Genomic DNA, 20637 nt, shown 5'->3' with positions numbered 1-20637 from the left:
CTGTGCCACTGGTCACTTCTTTTTCTGAACTGTGTGAACTGAGGTGCTTCTATCTTGTCTGTAATGGAAGAACAGTAGGTGGAATGAGAGGTTTCAGGTGTTTGTTTACACAAAGACACAAGAGCCTAAAAAGGCAGCTGAATTTTAAATCTGCCATATCTTATCAAACACTGCCTTGGAGCAAGCTGGTTACTATTCATATACAAACAGCTATTTGAAAAGCCTATCTTACAATCAGTGCAATATATCTTACCCCTCTTCCACTGAGGGAGAGAAGTTGGAAGGAAAAACATACAGAGGGAGATAAAAAACAGTCTATTTTTTCTCTGGATTTTTTTTTTTTTGGTCTAAAAACCCCTCTGAATTACTTAAATTAAAATGTAGTTCCCCTTTTTTTCTGCACTATGCTCACAGAGAAGCAAGGAAAACAATGGCAGGGGAGAAAAAGACTTTTCAAGAAAAGCTGCAGTTTACTCTTGTTCTAAATTCTTTTATATATATAAATATATTTTTAATTCAATCATGTTAGATTTTGTTTTTAATTATGAATTTGGGATCAACCTTCTTTTCTGTCACTGAAAGAACTGAACTGGTCATATGATATGGCTTCTCTAGGAATACAGGGACATCCCCAATGAGGATGGAACAGCTTTCTTATACAGTAGTGCTAACCCAAGGGCCTACCACATCTGGATTCCTGCCTAATGAAGACTCTTGCAACCAGGGACCCAAGATAATTTAGGGACCCCACCAGTGCAGCCAGCCCCCAGGATGCCAAGGACCTGGGGAAAAAAAAAAAAATCAATCCCAGAAACCAGGAAGGTCTAGGCAGAATTTCACAAATAACTGTTTCTTACAATCTCCAGAAAGACCAGCTGTAATACTCTCATCTCACTACATGATTTGGGATAGTAGTTCAGCTGAATTTATCTTAACAGTTTTCATGTGTATCTTCTAAAAAGACCCATAAATAATTGGTGTCAGTCACATCCCTCAATGTCTAGGCAACCTGGATCCATCTCTGGAGAAGTCAAATAACCAGACTTAGAAATGCAGTGAGTTTCATTAAAGCTGTATTTTCTAGTAAACAGATAAAAGATTCACTTTTCATTGTTTCTAACAAGTGAAATAGGGAATAAATGTTCTTCCCCGAAGCTACAGAAATTTGAAACAAGTCCAAACAGCTTCTCTATTGAATTTACACAAACAGCAGCTCTAAGCTCATAAAAATATATCACTGTGAAACCTAAAAATATGGCTTTATTTTATTACTCTTACAATGATAATTTGGGACAATAAATATTTTACACTGAACTTGTATTCTGTCTGCAACACGGGTCATCTAATTTCCTCAGACTTCACTCTCTACTTGGAACTCAGGTTTCATAACCCAGTTGGTCTGTGCCTGGAAATTCTGATGGTGTTACTGGCAATTACATGCAAAAAGGCAAACACAGACCAGCCCACAATACATGAGTGGCATTCAATGAAAACGTGGACCACGCTTCCTTTTTTCCTGTTAAACTTTCTTTGCTCCACAAGGTCAGTTGATTTCCATGGAATTACTTGCAAACTTAGGCAACACTTTGAATCATAGTGCCACAGCTAAATGTGAAGGTTTAGAGGACACCACAGGAGAAATAAAAATAAACTAAAAACCAACAAATTCTTTCAAAATTAACAGTGGCCTTCAAGGAACACAGTCATGCTGGATATCATCTATTAGGGGAAAGGATTCAACCTTGAACTCCGTGTCTAATAAAGGCTACAAAGCATCTGTGTGTCTGGGTATGTTCTTTTTGTCTAAGGTAATCATATCCCTACTCAAGCTACCACAAGCACCTTGAACATTTTTTAGTGTTGGGAGCAATGACAGCTTTTTTTAGGCTTCTAGTACATTTAGTGGTGTTCCATTCTATTTTAAGTAAGAAAAGATCCTGCATTCATTTTTCCTGTAGCACAAACCAAGGGGACAGATGACCACACAGTGGGTCCCAGTCAGCCCTGAGCCAGTGAGCACTTCACACTGTGAATGGGAAGGATGGCTCCAGAGTGTCCCATCACTTCCTACTGCTCCTGAAAGCACATGGAAACATTCACCTCCTGCTCATTGTGTGAAAGAAAAGTGGGCCATGGCCTTACCTCTCTTTAATCCCTTTAAAGCCAGCAGACATCTCAGACAGCTGCAGTGCTATCTGTCTAGGAGTGAGCTGTGTACAGCACACATTTTGATTCCCCATTCCCTGCCCATGTCACACACTAAAGGCTGAGTAAAGGCTGGCCCTCAGCAATATACTGCAGTACTAGAAGAAATATGTTTGTATTTACTACCTCATGCAGGTTTTCATTTGAGATGCAGAGTGCAAATTCAACAGAAAGTTGTTTCTTCACCTAAGCACGAAAGCCAGTAGAATACAGTTCAAATAGAGCATGCAGATTAGTTCTGGCCTATTACTATTAAGTTCTCAGAAACCATGTAACTTTGGCACAACAGGGATGTGCTTCCAAAGAAAGCAATACACCTACAGACAAAAATATCAAACCCATTACAAACCAAACAAAAAACAAATCAAACAAACCAATCAAACAAACAAAAATTCCATCTGGTATAACATATTCCATCAGGTAGCAGGTACAGAAAAACAAAGGGGAGTAGAACAAATGCAGAACAGCTCTCTCAATCACAGCAATGCCCTCTAAAACCTGAGATGGAAAATGTCATTCTGAAGATCACAAATATCTATCATGAATATCTTTCTCTTGCAATAACCTGAGGCCAATCATTCCTAATTTAGAGTAGCCTGAAGACTGAGCAACAGTCTGAGTTTTCTTATAGAGACCTTCTACCTATTTCTTTACATTTGTACAAGGCTGTGAGTAGAAAAAAAAAAGTCTTTCAGCTCTCAGGCTGAAGGTATAATAAACCCAAATAATACAAAGAGGCTTTCTGACATTGAGAGATGTCTGAAATTGCAAGTCCGGAAACATAATAATGCTTGAATGGGAAGGAAACCTGTTGTTTACAATGCCTCCTCTCACCATCTTCAGCACTTTTTCTGGATTTGAAACTGCACAGCAGGCACAGATGCATGGATTGCTGTCACCTGCTCTGAGTGAAAGGGTCTGTGTGCTGCTAGCAATTTCCAATGGATACAATAGCGTTTGACTTTCCCCCTCGGATTTCAAGTGGCTAAATACCACTGAAAATACGGATCCTAACCTTTTCTCACCAGCTCCTGGCCACAAGGGAGTCTTCCCAGGGCAGCTTGCACAAAACCAACAGGAAACAATTCTCTGTGCTGGTGGTGTTCTCCTGCTTTAGCAAACTCAGCTGCCTAACAAATGAGTCCAGCAGCAGAAAGGTGAGGATGAGGAAAGTCATGTTCCTGCCTTTTCAGCACCTGAAAGCTCTGCTGCCTTTGCAAGGCCCTGCTAGACTTAGGATGGCACCCAGAAAAGAAAGGTGGGAAATCCTGTGCAGCTGCAGCTCCACTGGACTCACACAGCTGTTTGGGAAGATGACATTGCAAAAAATATCATTTTGTACCTTCCCCTTCTCTTCATATAGCAGCACTTTACTTGAAAGGGGTACCCTACGTTCCCAAAGAAAGAGTCTTAATTGCCTGCAAAACTATGACAAGTCTGACACAGAACTGGAATTCAGATCTCATCCATTGTCAACTTACTACTAATCTTTTTCTTTCTTTACTTTGTAAAACCAACATTCTTCAGATCATGCAAAAACCATCATTCAGAGTCTTCAATCACCACGTGATAATCTGTTTTTTATTGCAAACAAACTACAGTTAGGGAAAGAAAAAGTCTTAAAAGTCTATGCTGAACTGCAGAATTTTGAAAGGTTTCTTTCTTTCAGCAGTATAAACCTCCATGCTCAATATTCAACTCCTGGAGCTTAAAATACCAACCTGAAAATGTTTGACTAAAGAAAATGAATCAGAAGGCCATGGCACCACTGCATGCTTCACAGAGATCATTTTAAATAAAAGTCTAAACTGAGCTATGAGGCAGGGCTGCGAGGAATTTTCAGACTAATCCTTTATTTATTTCTCTGGAAAAGTTCAATATTATCACTTAATTATCATTTATCCTCTCTGCATGCTTCACTTCCACCTTGCTTTCATAAGCTCATCTATACTGCAAGCTCTCACTCATTCTCTGTAGTTAAATCATTCCTGAAAATATTTTTAAGAGATTAGGCTTTTTAGCTTTTCCTTGCACCTCCTTCAGTATAGTACCTAGACTAGCCTGGTCCTTCTCATGCAGTTCCTTTCCATCTGCAACATTTTAGCTCTTTTCCCTGAATTTTATTGCTTAATGTACTGGACCATAGAGAGGATATATGGTAGTGGTGGCTCCCAGCCTGGACTGCAATATTACATCTCCTTAATATTACTATATGCAGCATCACTGCTTCTGAGAAGTAGAGCTAGTTATCAGCACCACTGGACACCTGACAAGCAAATTCAGCTGTCAAAAAGTGTACAGATTAGCCTTTTGCATTTTTGTTCAAATCTTCTACCCATTCAGAATTAGTCTCATTTCCACAGTTTGTTTCCCTGTTTCAGCTGTGCCTTCTACTGTCAGCAGCCAACCTGCTTTTTCCACCTTGTGGACAGCTCTTCTCTTCAGATGTATTTTGAGTGTGCAAAAGCTGGCTTCTAACCTCACACCCCCAACCATAAATCTCTATCCATACTGCCCAACCCTTTTCACTTCCTTTGCTTTTCTGGTCAAAATGGTGCCTTAATGTCTTTACACTCTTGCCCTGTTAGACACATATTCTTTAAATTTTAGACCTGAATTAACACACTTTTTATTTCCTGAATTTAAAATAGCATTACAATATATACCTATTTATTATATTTTAAAATTCTACACCTGAATTCCATTAGCTGACTGGATAACACCACTAATTCCTCCCTGATTTCCCTAGAGTATTTCCTAGTGGCAAAAGAAAAATCTGTGATTCTGAATTCTTAAATCATATCTGCATTACTTCAACCTGACAAATGCAAATTTTGTTGGGTAACAGGCAGCTCCAACATAGACTGTACACAGAAAAGGATTTATCCAATTAATAAATTTTCATGTCTTTGCCCTTTCAGCTATTTTCCACCTCTGCATCTCCAAAACACCTACTGTGAGAAGCAGTGTTTGGAAGAAAGTTTTCAAGCCCCTCTGATGCTTGTGACAGCATGAAGCCAATGCTCTCCAGGCTGTACTGGGAGCACTTCAGCCAGCTCCAGAGCTGAGCCAGCAGTAAAATCACCTCCAGTGCTGGGTGAGAGGCACTGGGGTCTGTCCTGGCAGCCACACTGCTTCCAGTGAGCCATCACCTTCTCCTTCCCTGCTGTGCAGCATCTCACCTCTGCTGTCCTCCTGTCTCCAGCATGGGAACCTTCCCAACACGGGCCCAGTCCCAGGTCAATCCCCAAATTATCCAGTCTTGGCTCTGAACCATTTTACCATTTCCTTCAGCAGAGTATTTTTTCCTCTAAGCAGGCTCCCATTTTATTCACTCTTTGGGCAGAACACCCATTCTTTTGCTATATGGCACATGTCAGCCAGTCAGAATATGCTAGAACTGTGGTAATCCCATTTTTCACATCTTCATTTTTGGACTAATGAGGGAAGCATAAATGAGTATTTGCAATGTTGCATTGAAAATTTTTGTTTCCTTTTTCATTCTTTCGGCTTCAAGAAAGGCTTCATTGCCTTTTCTAAATTATTCATTACTCAATTAGCAAAATAAAAATATGGCACTGTTGACTCAGTGTCACTCTCTCATACCACTTTATCCACAGCTGAAGAGACATTACCACCATCATGTCAAACCTGCTTTGAGGAAATTACAAATTTGCTCCATAAAGAGAAGTATGAAGGCAGAATACTATCATAAGGCATCCAATTTAGTAGCTTGGAACATTTGCATTTAAAAAGTAAGGATTATATGACAATAAAAGGTACTTGAAATAGCTTAAGAACTTTGCACAACCAGCAGATCTTAAAACCTTATTGGCAATTGGGATTCATTATCAAAGCATTGTGAAAATGCTTCCATTGTCAATATTAAGCATCAGTATTGTACTCACTGATGAGACCCTGTGAAAAGTGAAGAAAAGTAATTAAATCTAAACTTTCTGGAGCCTTTATGTGAGACACTGCAAGACATCACTTTGTTTAGCTTATTAAAAAGAGAAAAAGAATACTGAGAAATGACCTAATTAGAATAAGAAAGTATGTTTTTGGACAAAACATATCTTTAATCTACCAGGGAAGGTGATAATATAAAGCAGTGGCTTGAAGTTACACTTAGATACCTTCAGATAAAAAGGTACACAGTTGCTTTCTGTTATTATTTTGACACCAAAGGTAGTTCATGATTGGAACAATAAAGAAATTATGAATTTTTCATATTTTTATTCTTTTATATCAAGACTGGGTATTAAACATGAAATTAGTATTATGATATCTGATCTATGTATCACGTGGAAGAAATAGGGATCCCTTATGAGTGAACTATGTGGGTCTATAGCAGCAGAATAACATTTAAGCTTTTTGGTTTTAACCTGTTTGCAAGACAATCAAAACTCCCAGTCATAACATATATATCAGGGATAAAGAGCAAGGCTAATCACAAATGAATGTATTTCTCTACTAAACTCTCAGATTTATAATAAGACATACAGAACAGTATACAAGCAAAAAGTAAAAAGACAGTGTTACTGTTTTGGTTTTTTTTAATAAACACTCTTGTGAAATGTTCCACTTCTATCTTAAAAAAATTAAAAGTATTTATATGTATCTATTGGTGCTACAGAAATTACACTGCAATGACATAGTACACTTAAATACAGAAAACATCTTAAATGTTAAATATGCAAAACCATAATATAAAATACATGTATAGTTATACCATCTTATTTTCCTTTAGTACTTAAATTTGTTTGTTGAAAGCCTTTGTCAAGATTCTACTTGGAGATACTCCTTTTAAAATATAATTGAGTACTCTTCATTCCTCAGATGTTCTACTACATATTTTACTAATTAATTTAGCCATAAAAAGTATGCTTATTCAAGGTTAGAGGTAAAAGGTTGTAAACAAAATAACTCCACAAACACAGCTACTTCCTCTAATCCATTTGAAATTGATGGTGATACTTTAATAAACATCTTTGTTCTGCTTCCCTCACCAGAAGTCATGGTCAGAAAACAGAGTTCTATAACTGGTAGCTTTGCCTCCTGTTATATTATCCGTGCAGGCCAAGGCTGAAGGTAAAGGAGTTAAGAAAATACACAACATTAATATTTGTGCATAGAATTAGTGCACTACGTTGGTTTTTGAAGCAGTGAGTAAAAGTGACCCAACATTCCCACAGCCCAGCACTGAAGGAGTGAAAGAGGTGTGAGCAGGGCACAGCCCAGGGTTCATGAAGATATTATCCCTGCTGAGAGGGTCAAGGAAGGTGCAACCACCTGATAAACAACACTGGTCAATGGATGAGGAGACTGAGGTACCAAACCACGTTTTTCCTCAGTCTACAATGCAACCACTCTTCCCACACTTCTGTCATGGATGGACAGCAGTACAACAAAATACCTGCCACTGGAAGTACAGATTAGGTTTGTGATCACTGGAAGAACCTGAGCATCCACACCTTTGTGGAACCTGATGAGATACATCTCAGAGTCCTGACAGAATTGTTGGAACAACATCACTTTAGGCAAAAAACCTACGACCTGTGTACAACCAGTGCTAATACACTTTCTTTTGGAACACCCTACCTCTGTCATACCTGTTAAACTACAAGGAACTAATAAAAACCAACTGAGAATTTATATGTTTTAAACAATTTATTTAGGCCTGCATTTTGCTTAGAAATAAATTTCAAGAGTTTGGCTGTTGAAATAATGGATGCAGTATGTTAATGCCAGTTTAAATTCATTTTGTCTTTAAAAAAAACACCAAACACAGTTCAGTTCACGTTATTTCAATAAATCAACCCTTGGATTTAAATTCTCAGGTCTTTTCCCCATTCCCCACTGCTCTTAAGGAGCATTACTTCAGTCATTCTAGACATCCATCCTGCTTCAAATTCATCTGGCTGAACAGAAAGCATCTCAGGGGAAAAAAAAAAAAAATCAAAGCCCTCTTGTAAAGTTCCAAGAACGTAAACAAGAAGTAGAAGAAGTAAATACAAGTACTAATAAGTCTGTTATTCACGCAACCTCGCATGGGTGGTATTTTTATAAGTACAGGAAGGAGGCAATCGAAGAATTTGGAGTCCTTGATGCTTGTGCGTCCCTTCTGGACTTCTTGATGCTTGAGCGTCCCTTTCCAACTCAAGATATTGTACGCTTTTACGGAGGCGGGGCAGGTGCGCTTGCTGCGCAGAGCCGTTCGTTTCGCAGACCTGTAGCACTATCCGTGCGAGCTCCGCCGCTCGCACACCCTGCCGTGTCCGCGGAGGGGCCGGACCCCGCACCGCGCACAGCGCTTCCCGCACAGCACTGCCTATACAGCACTGCCTATACAGCACTGCCCATACAGCCCTGCCCGCACCGCGCACAGCGCTGCCCGCACAGCGCTGCCCGCACCCCGCACAGCACTGCCCATACAGCCCTGCCCGCACCTCGCACAACACTGCCCGCACAGCGCTGCCCGCACCTCGCACAACACTGCCCATACAGCGCTTCCCGCACCCCGCACAGCACTGCCCATACAGCGCTTCCCGCGCCCCGCACGGCGCTGCCCGCGGCCCGGGCGGGGCCTGTCGGTGACGCGGCCCGGGCGGGGCCCTACAAACGAGCCGGCGCCAGGCTCGGGCTGCGGCGCTGCCGGCCGGGCGAGGCGGGCGACAGCGGGCGCTCGTAGCCCCCGCTCTCCGCCCCCGCTCGCCGCTGCCGGGCGCGCTGCCCCGGACGCCGCCGCCACCCTCGGGCGCCCATGGAAGAGCGGGGCGAGCGCTTCCCCCCGGCTCCGCGCCCCGGCGGTGAGTGAGGGACGCGGCGCGTCGGGTGCTGCTCTGGGCGGCGTGGGAAGTTGGGGCTGGACGAAGGTGCCGGGATCGCGGCTGGGCTGTGCCAGCCCCGCGGAGCGCTGGCGCTGCCGCCCGCCCGGCACCTGCAGCCGGCAGGTGCGAGCCCGCAGCCGCGGCGGGCGAGCGCCGCTGTGGGGCTGCGGAGCCTCTGCCCGGCCGGAGCTCAGACAGAGCTGTCCCCAGCCCGGGAGGGACACTGTGGGGCTGCGGAGCCTCTGCCCGGCCGGAGCTCAGACAGAGCTGTCCCCAGCCCGGGAGGGACACTGTGGGGCTGCGGAGCCTCTGCCCGGCCGGAGCTCAGACAGAGCTGTCCCCAGCCCGGGAGGGACACTGTGGGGCTGCGGAGCCTCTGCCCGGCCGGAGCTATACAGAGCTGTCCCCAGCCCGGGAGGGACCCGCGGCGCTGCCTCGGCTCTCCGCACTCTCCGGGTCGGGCTGTGGGAGGCAGCGCTGTCGCGGACGGTAGCAGTGAAAGGGGGAGGGGGAAGCAAAGTGTTCGGCAGCACCTGGCCAGGTGCGGCTTCTGGGCACTTTCCTCATCTTCTTTATCTTGTGGCAAAATGACAAGCACAAGTAAGGGTAGAGCGGTGGGGCTCTGGAAGCAGGGCTCCTGCCTGACGGGGGAACACTTGCGAAAGCTCTGCTGAGCATCTGCGATCCGCTCCCTCGCATAATGCTGGAGCCGGCGGGATGCAGCGTGCGGAGCAGGAGCCTGGCGAGCTGCAGAGGGCTGGGGGCTCAGTGATCTTTGGGGGCTGGCAGGAGGCACAAAGCCGTCATTCCAACTCGGTTCTGTTTTGAAGGACTGGCACCCTAGAGTAGTACACCAAAGCTTGGTTACTGCAGTTCTCGGTGTGCTTTTCAAGGATAAAGGTGTGTGCAGTTCAAATATTTTGGGGCTAAAAGGATGCTGAGAGGGACGGGTGGTAGCCTTCAGGTGGGAGAGTTTGGGTTTGTTCTCATCTTCCAGCCAGACATTTAAAAAATTAGGAAGGGGTACGCAGCTGAGTACAGACAGTTCAATCACCTCAGCTGACTGGGAATTAAAGTACATTATTCTCCTTCCTTTCTCTGTTAGTGCAGTGGGTTAAGGGCTTTCCCAGTTTCAAGTCTGTTCCTCTTTGGATTTCGGTGTGGAAAAAAGCAATACCTGTGAAGTTCTAGAAATGTCATGCTTGAATGGCACGGGGGTAGAATGTCTGCAGGGAGCATCTTTCTGGCATGAGAGATCCATGCAGTGCCCACTCCCACTGAGAGAGAGCCTCTGCAGTATGTGTGGCAAATGGAACATAGTAGAACAGGTTCAGTTTGGTGACTGGCTATATATCCTCTGGCTATCAAACTTAATTTGTAAGTATAAATATAACTGTTGCAATTTATATCTGCCAGCGTTTCTTACACTCTTGAATAAGTGCATTTCTCACATTGCTCAGAAAGGAGCAAATACATTGCTCAGAAACCTCTCAGTAAGAGCACAGTTATTGTCATCAACTTTAGCTCTCTCTTGCACATCCACCCTTTCAGGACCCACCCTGTTTTTTTTTCCTTTTTCTAAAATGCAGGGGGTTTTTACATAGCCAAAAAAAAAATACTCCAGGTATACTTCAGCAGGAAGGTTATGCATCTGAAGCAAGGCCAGCTATTGCAGTGGAGAGACCTTAATTTAACAGCAAATTCCAGTGTCAGGATTGCCAGGTTCCCATCTGTGTCTCTCCCCTTGTGAGGATACTATGGTTATTCTGAACTAGCCATATGCCTACACAGGCATTGCAGAAAAATAGAATAAGTGGAAAACACTTTCCAATACATACAGGTATGTGTAGATACATATAGTTCTTCTACATATAATTAGAGGAAATGAAAAATGTTTTATTAGTTTCACTAACCTGGAATATCTCCCTTCCCTCATCTGGAAAGGCCACTCACAATGCATAAGATATCAGAGCTCAAAAACATGTCAAAGCTGATGGATTTCCATGAAAACTTTTGAAAATGAGAAAAACAAAAGTGTAATGTGCTAAGGCAGACCAGAATGGGAGATCTTACTTGTCATCTCATTTGTCTGTCCAGAACATGAGGGTTCTCTCCAGGTCACTGTGTGGTGCTTTGCTTAGTAAATGGATTGGTTTAGCTAAATCTAATACAGTGATGACCTCACCAGTATTCACCCTGCTCCTATGTTATTCTGAAGGCAGGAGAGTGGAAGACACAGAAGACTACTTGGAATATGAACTAAATGACTATGTAAGGTGTGGAGGTTTTGTTGTTGTTTTGTTTGTTTGTTTTTATTTTTGTTTTAAATATTGGTACTTGAAACAGAGCCCACAGTCCTGTGTAAGTGGCAAGAAATTGCTTGGCAGAGGAAATGAGAATGGGATTGCTTAGTTTCCTGTGTTTCCTATTTTAATACATCCAGGTAAGGTGAGCTTTGTACTGAAAGGGGGCAAGACAGGACAGAGCCATCTTTTCACACACGCTGTTTTCTTGGGGACAGCTTTGATGAATTAGGCAGCAACTCCTAATTGCAGTCTAACTGTGCAATAGATTTCTGCTTCCTAATTAGAATGTGACCCATTTTGCTTGGAAAGTGGGGTGGGGAGTAATTTCTGGATTTTGAATTGAGCATTTAGCTTTATGGGGGGATAGAGAAGGCAGTGGTACAGTGTACCCTCTTTATGAAAAAAGTTGAATCCTGACCGGTATTAAAAAAAATTACTAAAAGGTGATAAGGGGATTCCATGTTGCTATTCAGTACAAAAAAAAAAAAAAAAAAAAAAAAAATTGAGCATCCTGAGCTTTTCAAGTTATTTTTATTCTGGTGTGATGTCCCATTTTATTTGTACCTGCATGAGGTTCTCTGAAATCTAGGGTATTTTCTCTTTTAACAGTTTTTATGATCTCTTGGCATGAAAGACTGGAATGGTCCCTTCTGACCTTAAGAAAGAGTGCATGTTATATATAACCACAGTCTATTGTAAATTTGCTACCTTACTGCTCACACTGGAGCTGAACTCCTTTAGAAGTCATGAACTGGTGGCCTATCTAATTTGCATAAACTGTATTTATCACAGCAGGTGCACAAATACAGCAGATTTCAGCCAAAAATACTTCCTACCAGGTCAACATTTCTCGACTTGTAAAGTTCCCTGTCCCAAAATTTAAAGTCCTTTTATAGTGTATTTCTGAAGTCTTAGTGCTGGTAGACAGTATCTCTTCTTAACAGCACTGAAATTATGATTAGATTTCTTAACATCTAACTATTAAAGTTAAAGCCATGGTTGAATATCTGCTGCTTGTGCAGCAGTTTTAATATAATTTCTGAAATGTACATACCATCTAGAAACTGTAAAGGCTCATACACTTACATAGTTTCACATCCCTTCTTGATGTGCAAATTACTTTTTTGATGTATCATGAGGTGATCCATAGTTTATGGTTCTAGAGACCTTCAGTAGTATGTAATTCTATTTCATTTATTATACTTATCTCTGTAGCCCTCACTAATGTAGGAAAGTATTTGTAGTTCAGTCCTGGAAACAAGAATTCAATAATTTCATTGGCAAGTGTTGTTTAAAACTTTTTACTTCTGTCAAAATGGAATTAAAACACAAGTGTATGTGGTGGGAAGAATTTCTTTATGGAGAGGGCATTGTGATACAGTTTAATAGATAAAAATAACAAAATGCAGAATATATTTTCAAGATGTTTCATAAATTGAATTAATTTTTAAACTTGTTCTCTTTCCTTTCCTGCTCTTGACTGAGCTTTAAGTGATAGGTGTACTGTGAAGTTTTATGTTATCAGGGTACCAAGTGGCACTTGAGCTAATATAAACAACTAAGGAGTATATCTTATGGTGGACAGAGCCTACCCTTAGAGAATAGGAATATACTGTTTATGTCAATGAGTTCTTGAAGGTCTCAAGTACACTGCAATTGCTCTAGTTCAGTTTTTTAAAGCACATCACTGAATGCAAATGTTCAGAGCACTGAGCCTTTATCAGTTTAGGAAGTTGGTTATCTCAGTTAGGGGAATTTTTTTCTCCAAGAGAAGAAGCCAGCATAGCAGATGTGTGGGTTGTACTGCACAGCAGCTGGGTTTAACCACCAATGTTGGACTTACATTTTGCAGTACTGTGTTCCCAAATATGTGCAAGGGAAAATACAGTCCACAAACTGTCCTGAGGTTCTATCACATCAGCAAAACTAAGTATTCTTTATAAGGACAGAATGTCTCACTCAGACTTTCAGCTCTAATCTCCCTCTACAGACAAACTTCAGCAAGTGAAGTATGGTTCTCCTTCAGTCCAGACTCTGGTTTTTTTTAGATGGCAGTACAGAGATCTCTCCAGTGAAGAGATTCAGTTCTGCAAGGAAATAAAGTGAGGCCACCTGAAACTTAAACCTGTTTGTCTCCAGTCCCTAAAGAACCAGGAAAACACAACTTCTCTTTAATGAAGGTGAAGTCACTCACCTGCTTATGGAAAGGATGTGGTCTTACCTATCCTAGTTACTGTCCTGGTCCTAATAACTGGGTGCAATTAGCTCTGCTGAGCCTGTCTGTGTGTTGCTGTGAGCTTTTTTGGTGAGGTATGTCCCTTTCAAATCTGCCAGCAGACTGCCTGATGCTTACTGACAGCCCTAAAGACACTTCCTACCCACTTGGGCAGCTAACTCAGAGGTTCTTGTCAAAGTTCAGAGCTAGATACAACCCCATCCAATTCCCAGCAAAAATGAAGTTACCAGTCCAGGAAGAAACTACCTAATTTTTTAGATGTATATTAAACTAAGAAGTGTATATAATCTAGGTAGTTTAGACAGTGCCACTGGCACACACATATGGAGGCATTAAAATACCTTTGTAAAATGGTAAAAAATAGGCAGAAATTACAGAATAGTGACACATGTTTCAAAGAGTACTGAAACATGCTTAAAAGTCATTGACATATGACCGCCTCTGGCCCTCATTCTGCATTTACTGATTAAATTTTCTATTTATTTCCCAGTTATTATTACTCTTGAAGAGGTTTTAATCATAAAGTCCACATTGAATCTGGTTAAATAAACAGGATGGCACATTGCACTAATTAATTGGAGAAAGCTGAAGGAAAGATTAAGTAAAAGTGATCAGACTTTTTGGAAAGTCTTGGTATAATCTTCAAAGCACCATTTAACATAAACTGTGTTTCTTTTACAACTTGCCTATTTACTTGTAGCAAATACAGTAGTAATGGCTGTCAGTTAAATTTTTTAACTAATCTGGAATAAAAAGTCATCAAGTTAAGTCATGTATGCTCTGCATGACGTGTGGGTGCAGTGAAGAGAATTCTTAAAGAAGAAAAGTAACTTGGCAAAGTGGCTGCTTTAAACTCCTCAGTGCATGCTTATTATTTAAAGATTTTTTCAGACCCACAAATTGTAAAGCTATGGAATACATGTTTGCATCATTTTATATAAGCCACTGTAGTTCTAGACACCAAACTAAGATCGACCTAAAGTATTAAAGAGAATATAAGAGATGAGAGCTGAATGACAACCAATTTATATGCTGCTTTATTCCTGAACACCACTCTTCTCACACATCATGTATTTTATGCTGAATTTCGAGGCACAGTTGTGTCCATTGTGTTGCATTAGTCTAACAGAACAAAATAATTGATCCAGATATCAGGCCTACACAGTTTGAGAGAAACAAGATAAAATGGGAAGAAAAGGCAGACAAGTTTTATTGCCTGCAAACAAAACAACAGTAGCACATAGGTACTCTGAATGACATAACTGCTGATATGGTTCTTTGGAAGTGCATATAATAAATGCTACTATACTGCTACTATTATAGCAGTGTTCTGCAGTGAAAGATGTGCACCTGAACAAATAGCTGAGGAGGAACAATGAAATTCTGTATGTCTGAAACAGAAGATATTCCCATGTTATTGTGAGATTCCATGTTAAAACAGGAAACCATTGCTTTTGTGTATTTAGAAAAAGCTGTGCCCCACAAAAGTCTTTGAGAATGGGAAGACACTGAGGCAGAGCTCCACAGAGAGTACCACACCTGTAATATTCCACAGGTCTGATTTCAAATATGCCAGCTAAAACAAGAGTAGAGCTAGAATGAAGAGACACCTTGCTGTCTTTTTCTCAGAAGTTCCTATGCTATATTCAGCCACAGGAAGGCTTGAATAAAAAAGTTCATAACTGATTAGTATGCAAACTATGAGTTACAAATTAAGAATTCCAATGAACTAATAGATAGCATTAATTTTCTTTAAAAAAAACACTAAAACCTTAAAAAAACCCCAACAACAAAAAATCAACAACCTCCCCTGCCCCAAATCCAGCAGTGTGCTGACTCTATGAGACCAGCAGCTAAAATTTAATCTTTCTGGAGACAGACTGGTACAGAACTTTTCTGTTAGCATAGAATATTTCAATCTGACTACTAAGAAATAAGTGTTCCTACCAGTAGGCTTTAAATTCACTTCTTTCCACACAGTTCAACCTGTTCCTCTCTGGAATCCTATTATGCTTTTCCAATAAGGTGTTAAGACACTCGAGCTTACTATTTATGGAGCCAGTGACTTAAAATATACTGTGAAGTAAGTGGCTCTTCCTTTAATCTGTGACCTTATAATTCAGCAGAGTTGATGTTTTGTTGCTCTTATGTACAGAGCTGCCCATTTGATCCAATTTGGCTGGTGCTGTATTCTGTGCTGCCATTGCTGCTGAATATTGTGGCAGCATAGCTCAGTGAAATCAGCTATATCAAATCTTCTGTCACCTGGTGTCTTCCTCCATCAACATCCACAGTGTGGGGCTATTAGGACTATTTCTTGTTAAAAATGATCTAGATTAAGCTGAGAATGATTATCAGGAATGGTGGGGACAGGGATTGAGAGGAGAAGATTAGTGATGACAGACAAAATGGAACTCTTCCAGACAGAGAAAACTTAACAGTGGTGAAAAATGGAAAAAAAACCAAATTCCTCAGCAAACTTGCCTCACATCAGACATCACAGAATAGCCTGAGATAAGGTATGCCCACAAGCTCAAAGCCTGTGGGCATACAAGGAGGCACTCTTAACTTCTCATCTATCATGGCACTTTGCTTCTCTTTCTTCCCAGCCTCGATTTCTGCTTCCTAACAATAATATTGCTGCCTTGTAGCCCATTAAGAAGGGAAAAAGGGAAAGCACGGAAGTGATAATCAGTAGAAAACATCAGGAAGCAGACCTGTTCCATTCAGGATGGAGTCATGACCTCTGTAAATGCAAAGCTATCAAACAGAACTTCACATTACTTAGAAACACATCATTAGTCTTTGTTGCACTGGGACTTAGGTTATTGTGGAAAAGTCATTAGTTTCTTTTCAGATTCTCTGGAGAATTTCCAAAACCTAGCCCTTGCATTTCCTCAGGTAGTTCGTATGCAATTTCATATTTCAGCCCTTGTTAGCTGGCACAGTATGTGCTGTTCCAGCCTTAAATTCATAATTACAGTATCCTACTAAGGCAAAGCCATCAGGTGCTCAGCTGTCATGGCTTCTAATTCTAAGTGGAGATAGACAATACTGAAATCACACCAGCCTTCACTGAGGGTATAAAGCCTTTGGAAGACACTGTAATTTAGGGAGCTGGTGTACCCAGCCTGCTCCTACTGCAACAATCTAACAGCTCTACTGTGTGTGAAAGCATTACAATTTCACTTCAAACATTGCATTAAAAATACCCTGACCTTTATAGGGTGTTCAGTGATGGTATTTAGTAGTCTTTTGATAAAACCTAAAGTTAGTTCTTTACATCACAGCAGCTTGCTGGCTAACTCTTGAAATGACCTTCAGAATATCCATTGTGTATTTTCTTTCCTGAGTATGGAGACAGGAACCACATGTCTTTTAGTGTTTTGTTGATTCTATCATACTGTAGTCTATGGTTTCATTATCTTACCTCTTAGCAGGGCCAGCGTGCAAGCCACCTATTTTATCCTTGGAAACAGTAAGCACAAAGCAAAAGCTAACTTCACTTAAAAATGACACAAAGTTCAGTTTTTCCTTGGTGTGCTATTTACCTGGAACTTTTCTAATTCCTTCCTTGGAGAATGTTGCCTTCTCATGTTGGACAGCTCTATCTATATTGCATCAGCCTTTTTCCCAGGAGGCTTGATTTCTAAGGTTGCTGTTACATGGTTCTTTGGGAGGTTATAATTCCCAGACATCCTACAACACCCTCAGTTTTTAGGCATACTCTTTTGGTCCCCTCCACACATTTTCCTTTTTGTGTTTTGTTTCAAAGACAAACCTATTCTTGTCAACTAAAAAAACAATTCTCTTGTGATTGTGATTCCAAGGAAACCAGATTTTTAAAAAATAGTAACTAGCAATACTCTGCGTGAAAAGGAAAATTTCATAATATTCATGTTTCCTGATGACTGAAAATAATTTTCTTATGACATTGTTGCATATGCCTGTCTTTTAAAACATTTAATTACACTAAAATATCTATGAGCCTGGAGTTGGGAAAGCTAAAGTTTGTTCTGTGTTGAAAAGAAAAAGATATTTGCATTGTGGCTGAATATAAGATAATGTGCTTTTTCTATTCCCTCTTTCAGTGAAGTTCTTGCTTGAGAAATACACGTTTGCTCAAGAAAACAAAAACCTCTTTTAAGGGTTATTCTTGGTGGAAATCACTCTATGCCCTATTACCCGCTTGACTGAAACCAGAATAAGAACTTCTGTCATGGCAGCTTTTCTGCTGGGAGCTGTGTTGCTTATTGTTCAACCTCAGATAGTGCCTTCCAGACCAGCTATAAATTCAAATGCTGAGACTTCTTCTCAGTCTGTTCAGAGAGAGCTTTTAAAGAAAACATCTCAGAAAAATGACTTCAAGGAAAACATTCATTCTAATGGATCATGTCAGCAGCTGCCACAGACTGTTATTATTGGAGTGAGAAAAGGTGGAACAAGAGCTTTGTTAGAGATGTTGAGTCTCCATCCAGATATTGCAGCAGCAGAGAGTGAAGTTCACTTCTTTGACTGGGAAGATCATTACAGGAATGGATTGCAGTGGTATATTAATCAAATGCCATTCTCATATCCCCATCAGATCACCGTGGAAAAAACTCCAGCATATTTCACATCACCTAAAGTGCCTGAAAGAGTTTATAACATGAACCAATCAATGAGACTGCTCCTTATTTTAAGGGACCCAAGTGAGAGAGTACTATCAGATTACACCCAAGTGTTCTACAACCACATGCAGAAGCACAAGCCGTACCCATCCATTGAGCAGTTCCTGATTAAAAATGGTGAGCTCAATCTGGACTACAAGGCAATAAACAGAAGCTTGTACTACATTCACATGCAGAACTGGCTGAAGTACTTCCCTCTTGATCATATCCACATTGTAGATGGGGATAAACTAATCAAAGATCCCTTTCCAGAAATAGAAAAGGTGGAGAGATTTCTGAAGCTATCACCGCAGATAAATGCTTCGAACTTTTATTTCAATAAAACCAAGGGCTTTTACTGCCTGAGGGACAGTGGCAGAGAGCGCTGTTTGCACGAGTCCAAAGGACGAGCGCACCCACAAGTAGATGCCTGGCTACTGGAGAAACTGCAGGAATATTTCCATGAACCCAACAAGAAGTTTTTCAAGCTTGTGGGCAGAACATTTGACTGGCACACGTTTGTGGCAAGTTAGTGGTAAGCTTCAGAACCCATGTTCCAGTGTACAGTTAGAAGATTTGAAAAGGGCATTTAAGCTATTATTTATTTGTAAAATCCATAAATACTGCTGTACAGTATTAGATTCACAATTGCCATATATACTGGTTATATTTTTCTACTTGTTAAATTTGAAAGCATTTTGTATTGTTTTTCATGGTTGTTAACATTGTGTATGATGTGTCTATATAAAGAAACTAAATTATTTCATTGCAGGAGGTGCTCTCTTGAGAATGTGTTGTCTTTTTAATAAATAAGAATTTCATTTCAACAGAACATTTTTGAATTATTTGAATACTTTGGCCTTCCTGGACTATTTTCTCTAATTGCTAATGAATATGCTGAACTTTACCTTTCCATTTTTCTTAGTTTAAAGTGTGGATTAATAATTTCTTCTCCATTTGAAAATATTATTGTAGTTAACAAATTGTTCAATCCTGCTTTATGAAATTATTTCCTGTCAAAGTGGTGGTACTTACATATGTTGGGAAATGCACACCCAAAGGACAATGGAAGTTTCTGTGTAATTTGATATATTAACTGCTATACTTAACCTTCATATTCACTGTTATAACAAGTGTTCCTCAATTCTTTGGCAGTACAGTGCAGGTTTCATGGCAGATTTTTAAAGATTCTGTGGGGACCAGTTCATAAAATACAGTTAGCTGTAGAAATATGGTCAACCTGAACACTTCCTACAGACTCTGAATGTATGCGTACTTCATGGAGAGGTATGGTTGAGAGAATTTAAGCAATATAGAGACTTTTTCAAGGCTGCTTTTGACTGTTCCTACATTTCATAGCACATTTATACTTTACCATCACTGAAAATAAACACACCAGAAAAATTAGTTGGTCTACATTCCAGTAAGCAGCAACTTCATTTACATAATTACCACATTTGTCCCCTACTTGAGGCTGTTTTTTATGAGCTTTCAGTTGCTTCATGCAACTGAAAATTGCCTATGGACTGCTATTTGTTTAATCTCCTTCCAAGACCCATGATGCCAGGTCTTGATTAGATGTGTGTTGTGGATTAACCCAAATTCCAGGAACTTTCCTTGTTTTCCATCTGCTTTCAATGGAAATTATATGTTAGTACATTGGAAAAAGCTGCAGTTGCCCTTACCTATACTGCAGTTGCCCGTATGTACATTTGTTTTGATGTCTTGTTAGCCATCAGTTTCTGGAGTTAGAGTTAATCCAGTTTCCACACAAGTCTTCTTAGAGTACTTTCAATCCAAGCAACTGATTTTTATTTCATGATCTTGAGTTTAGTTGTTGAATGTACAATGGCAACACCCAGTAAGTTTGAAGTTGTAGCTGATTGTTACAATCCTTTATAAAATTTAAATGTAGATTCATTCATTTTTTTCTGGTGAACTAGTGCAAACTTGGGCACTATGACAAGGTATTGTCTGGATGCAAATATCCCATATTATGCCTCTTGCATGAAAATTTGCAGATGCTGTCCCTCTCTCTCCTACTCCTTGTGCACCTGCCCAAGCTGTATTCAACCTCAGAGAGGTTGGTGGTGTTTTATAAAACCTACAATGAAATGGTATTGTACTCAATAAAATATTTTCTGAATTGCATTTTTCCTTTCTGTTTTTTTTCCTTTGGTTTCTAGTTTGGAAGACCAGAATTTAGGGTTCAACTCCAGCTTAGATTTCATCTAAATGTTACTTAAGAACTTAGCTGCAGCCTGTTGCTGTTGATATGAAAGCAGTTTTTTGCTGCTGGGTTGTGCCTGAATGTCCACTGCTGACCCAGAACAAGGAAGGAAAGTTTCTGGTGGCAATAATGTCAAATCTTACATGAGGAAGATGCCAAAAATAACAGAATCATAGTACCA

At 40.5% G+C, this 20637-nt stretch overlaps 1 protein-coding gene across 2 annotated transcripts; it reads left to right on the top strand.

Annotated features, from left to right (window-relative positions):
* Positions 1-8813: 8813 nt before the first annotated feature.
* HS3ST1 (heparan sulfate-glucosamine 3-sulfotransferase 1) lies at positions 8814-20377 on the top strand. Of its 2 annotated transcripts, XM_079305339.1 has the most exons (3): positions 8814-9014; positions 9866-9935; positions 17669-20377. In XM_079305339.1, exon 3 carries the CDS (start codon positions 17797-17799, stop codon positions 18757-18759), a length of 963 nt encoding a protein of 320 aa, XP_079161465.1. In that variant the 5' UTR covers positions 8814-9014; positions 9866-9935; positions 17669-17796; the 3' UTR covers positions 18760-20377. The 2 variants fall into 2 exon arrangements, with proteins under 2 accessions (XP_079161465.1, XP_079161464.1); XM_079305338.1 differs by lacking the exon at positions 9866-9935.
* The last annotated feature ends 260 nt before the right edge of the window (positions 20378-20637 follow it).

The sequence above is a fragment of the Erithacus rubecula genome (assembly GCF_903797595.1).
Source record: "Erithacus rubecula genome assembly, chromosome: 5".
Classification (NCBI taxonomy): domain Eukaryota; kingdom Metazoa; phylum Chordata; class Aves; order Passeriformes; family Muscicapidae; genus Erithacus; species Erithacus rubecula.
The sequence above is the reverse complement of the archived record's forward strand: the minus strand, read 5'-3'. Positions and strand labels throughout refer to the sequence as shown.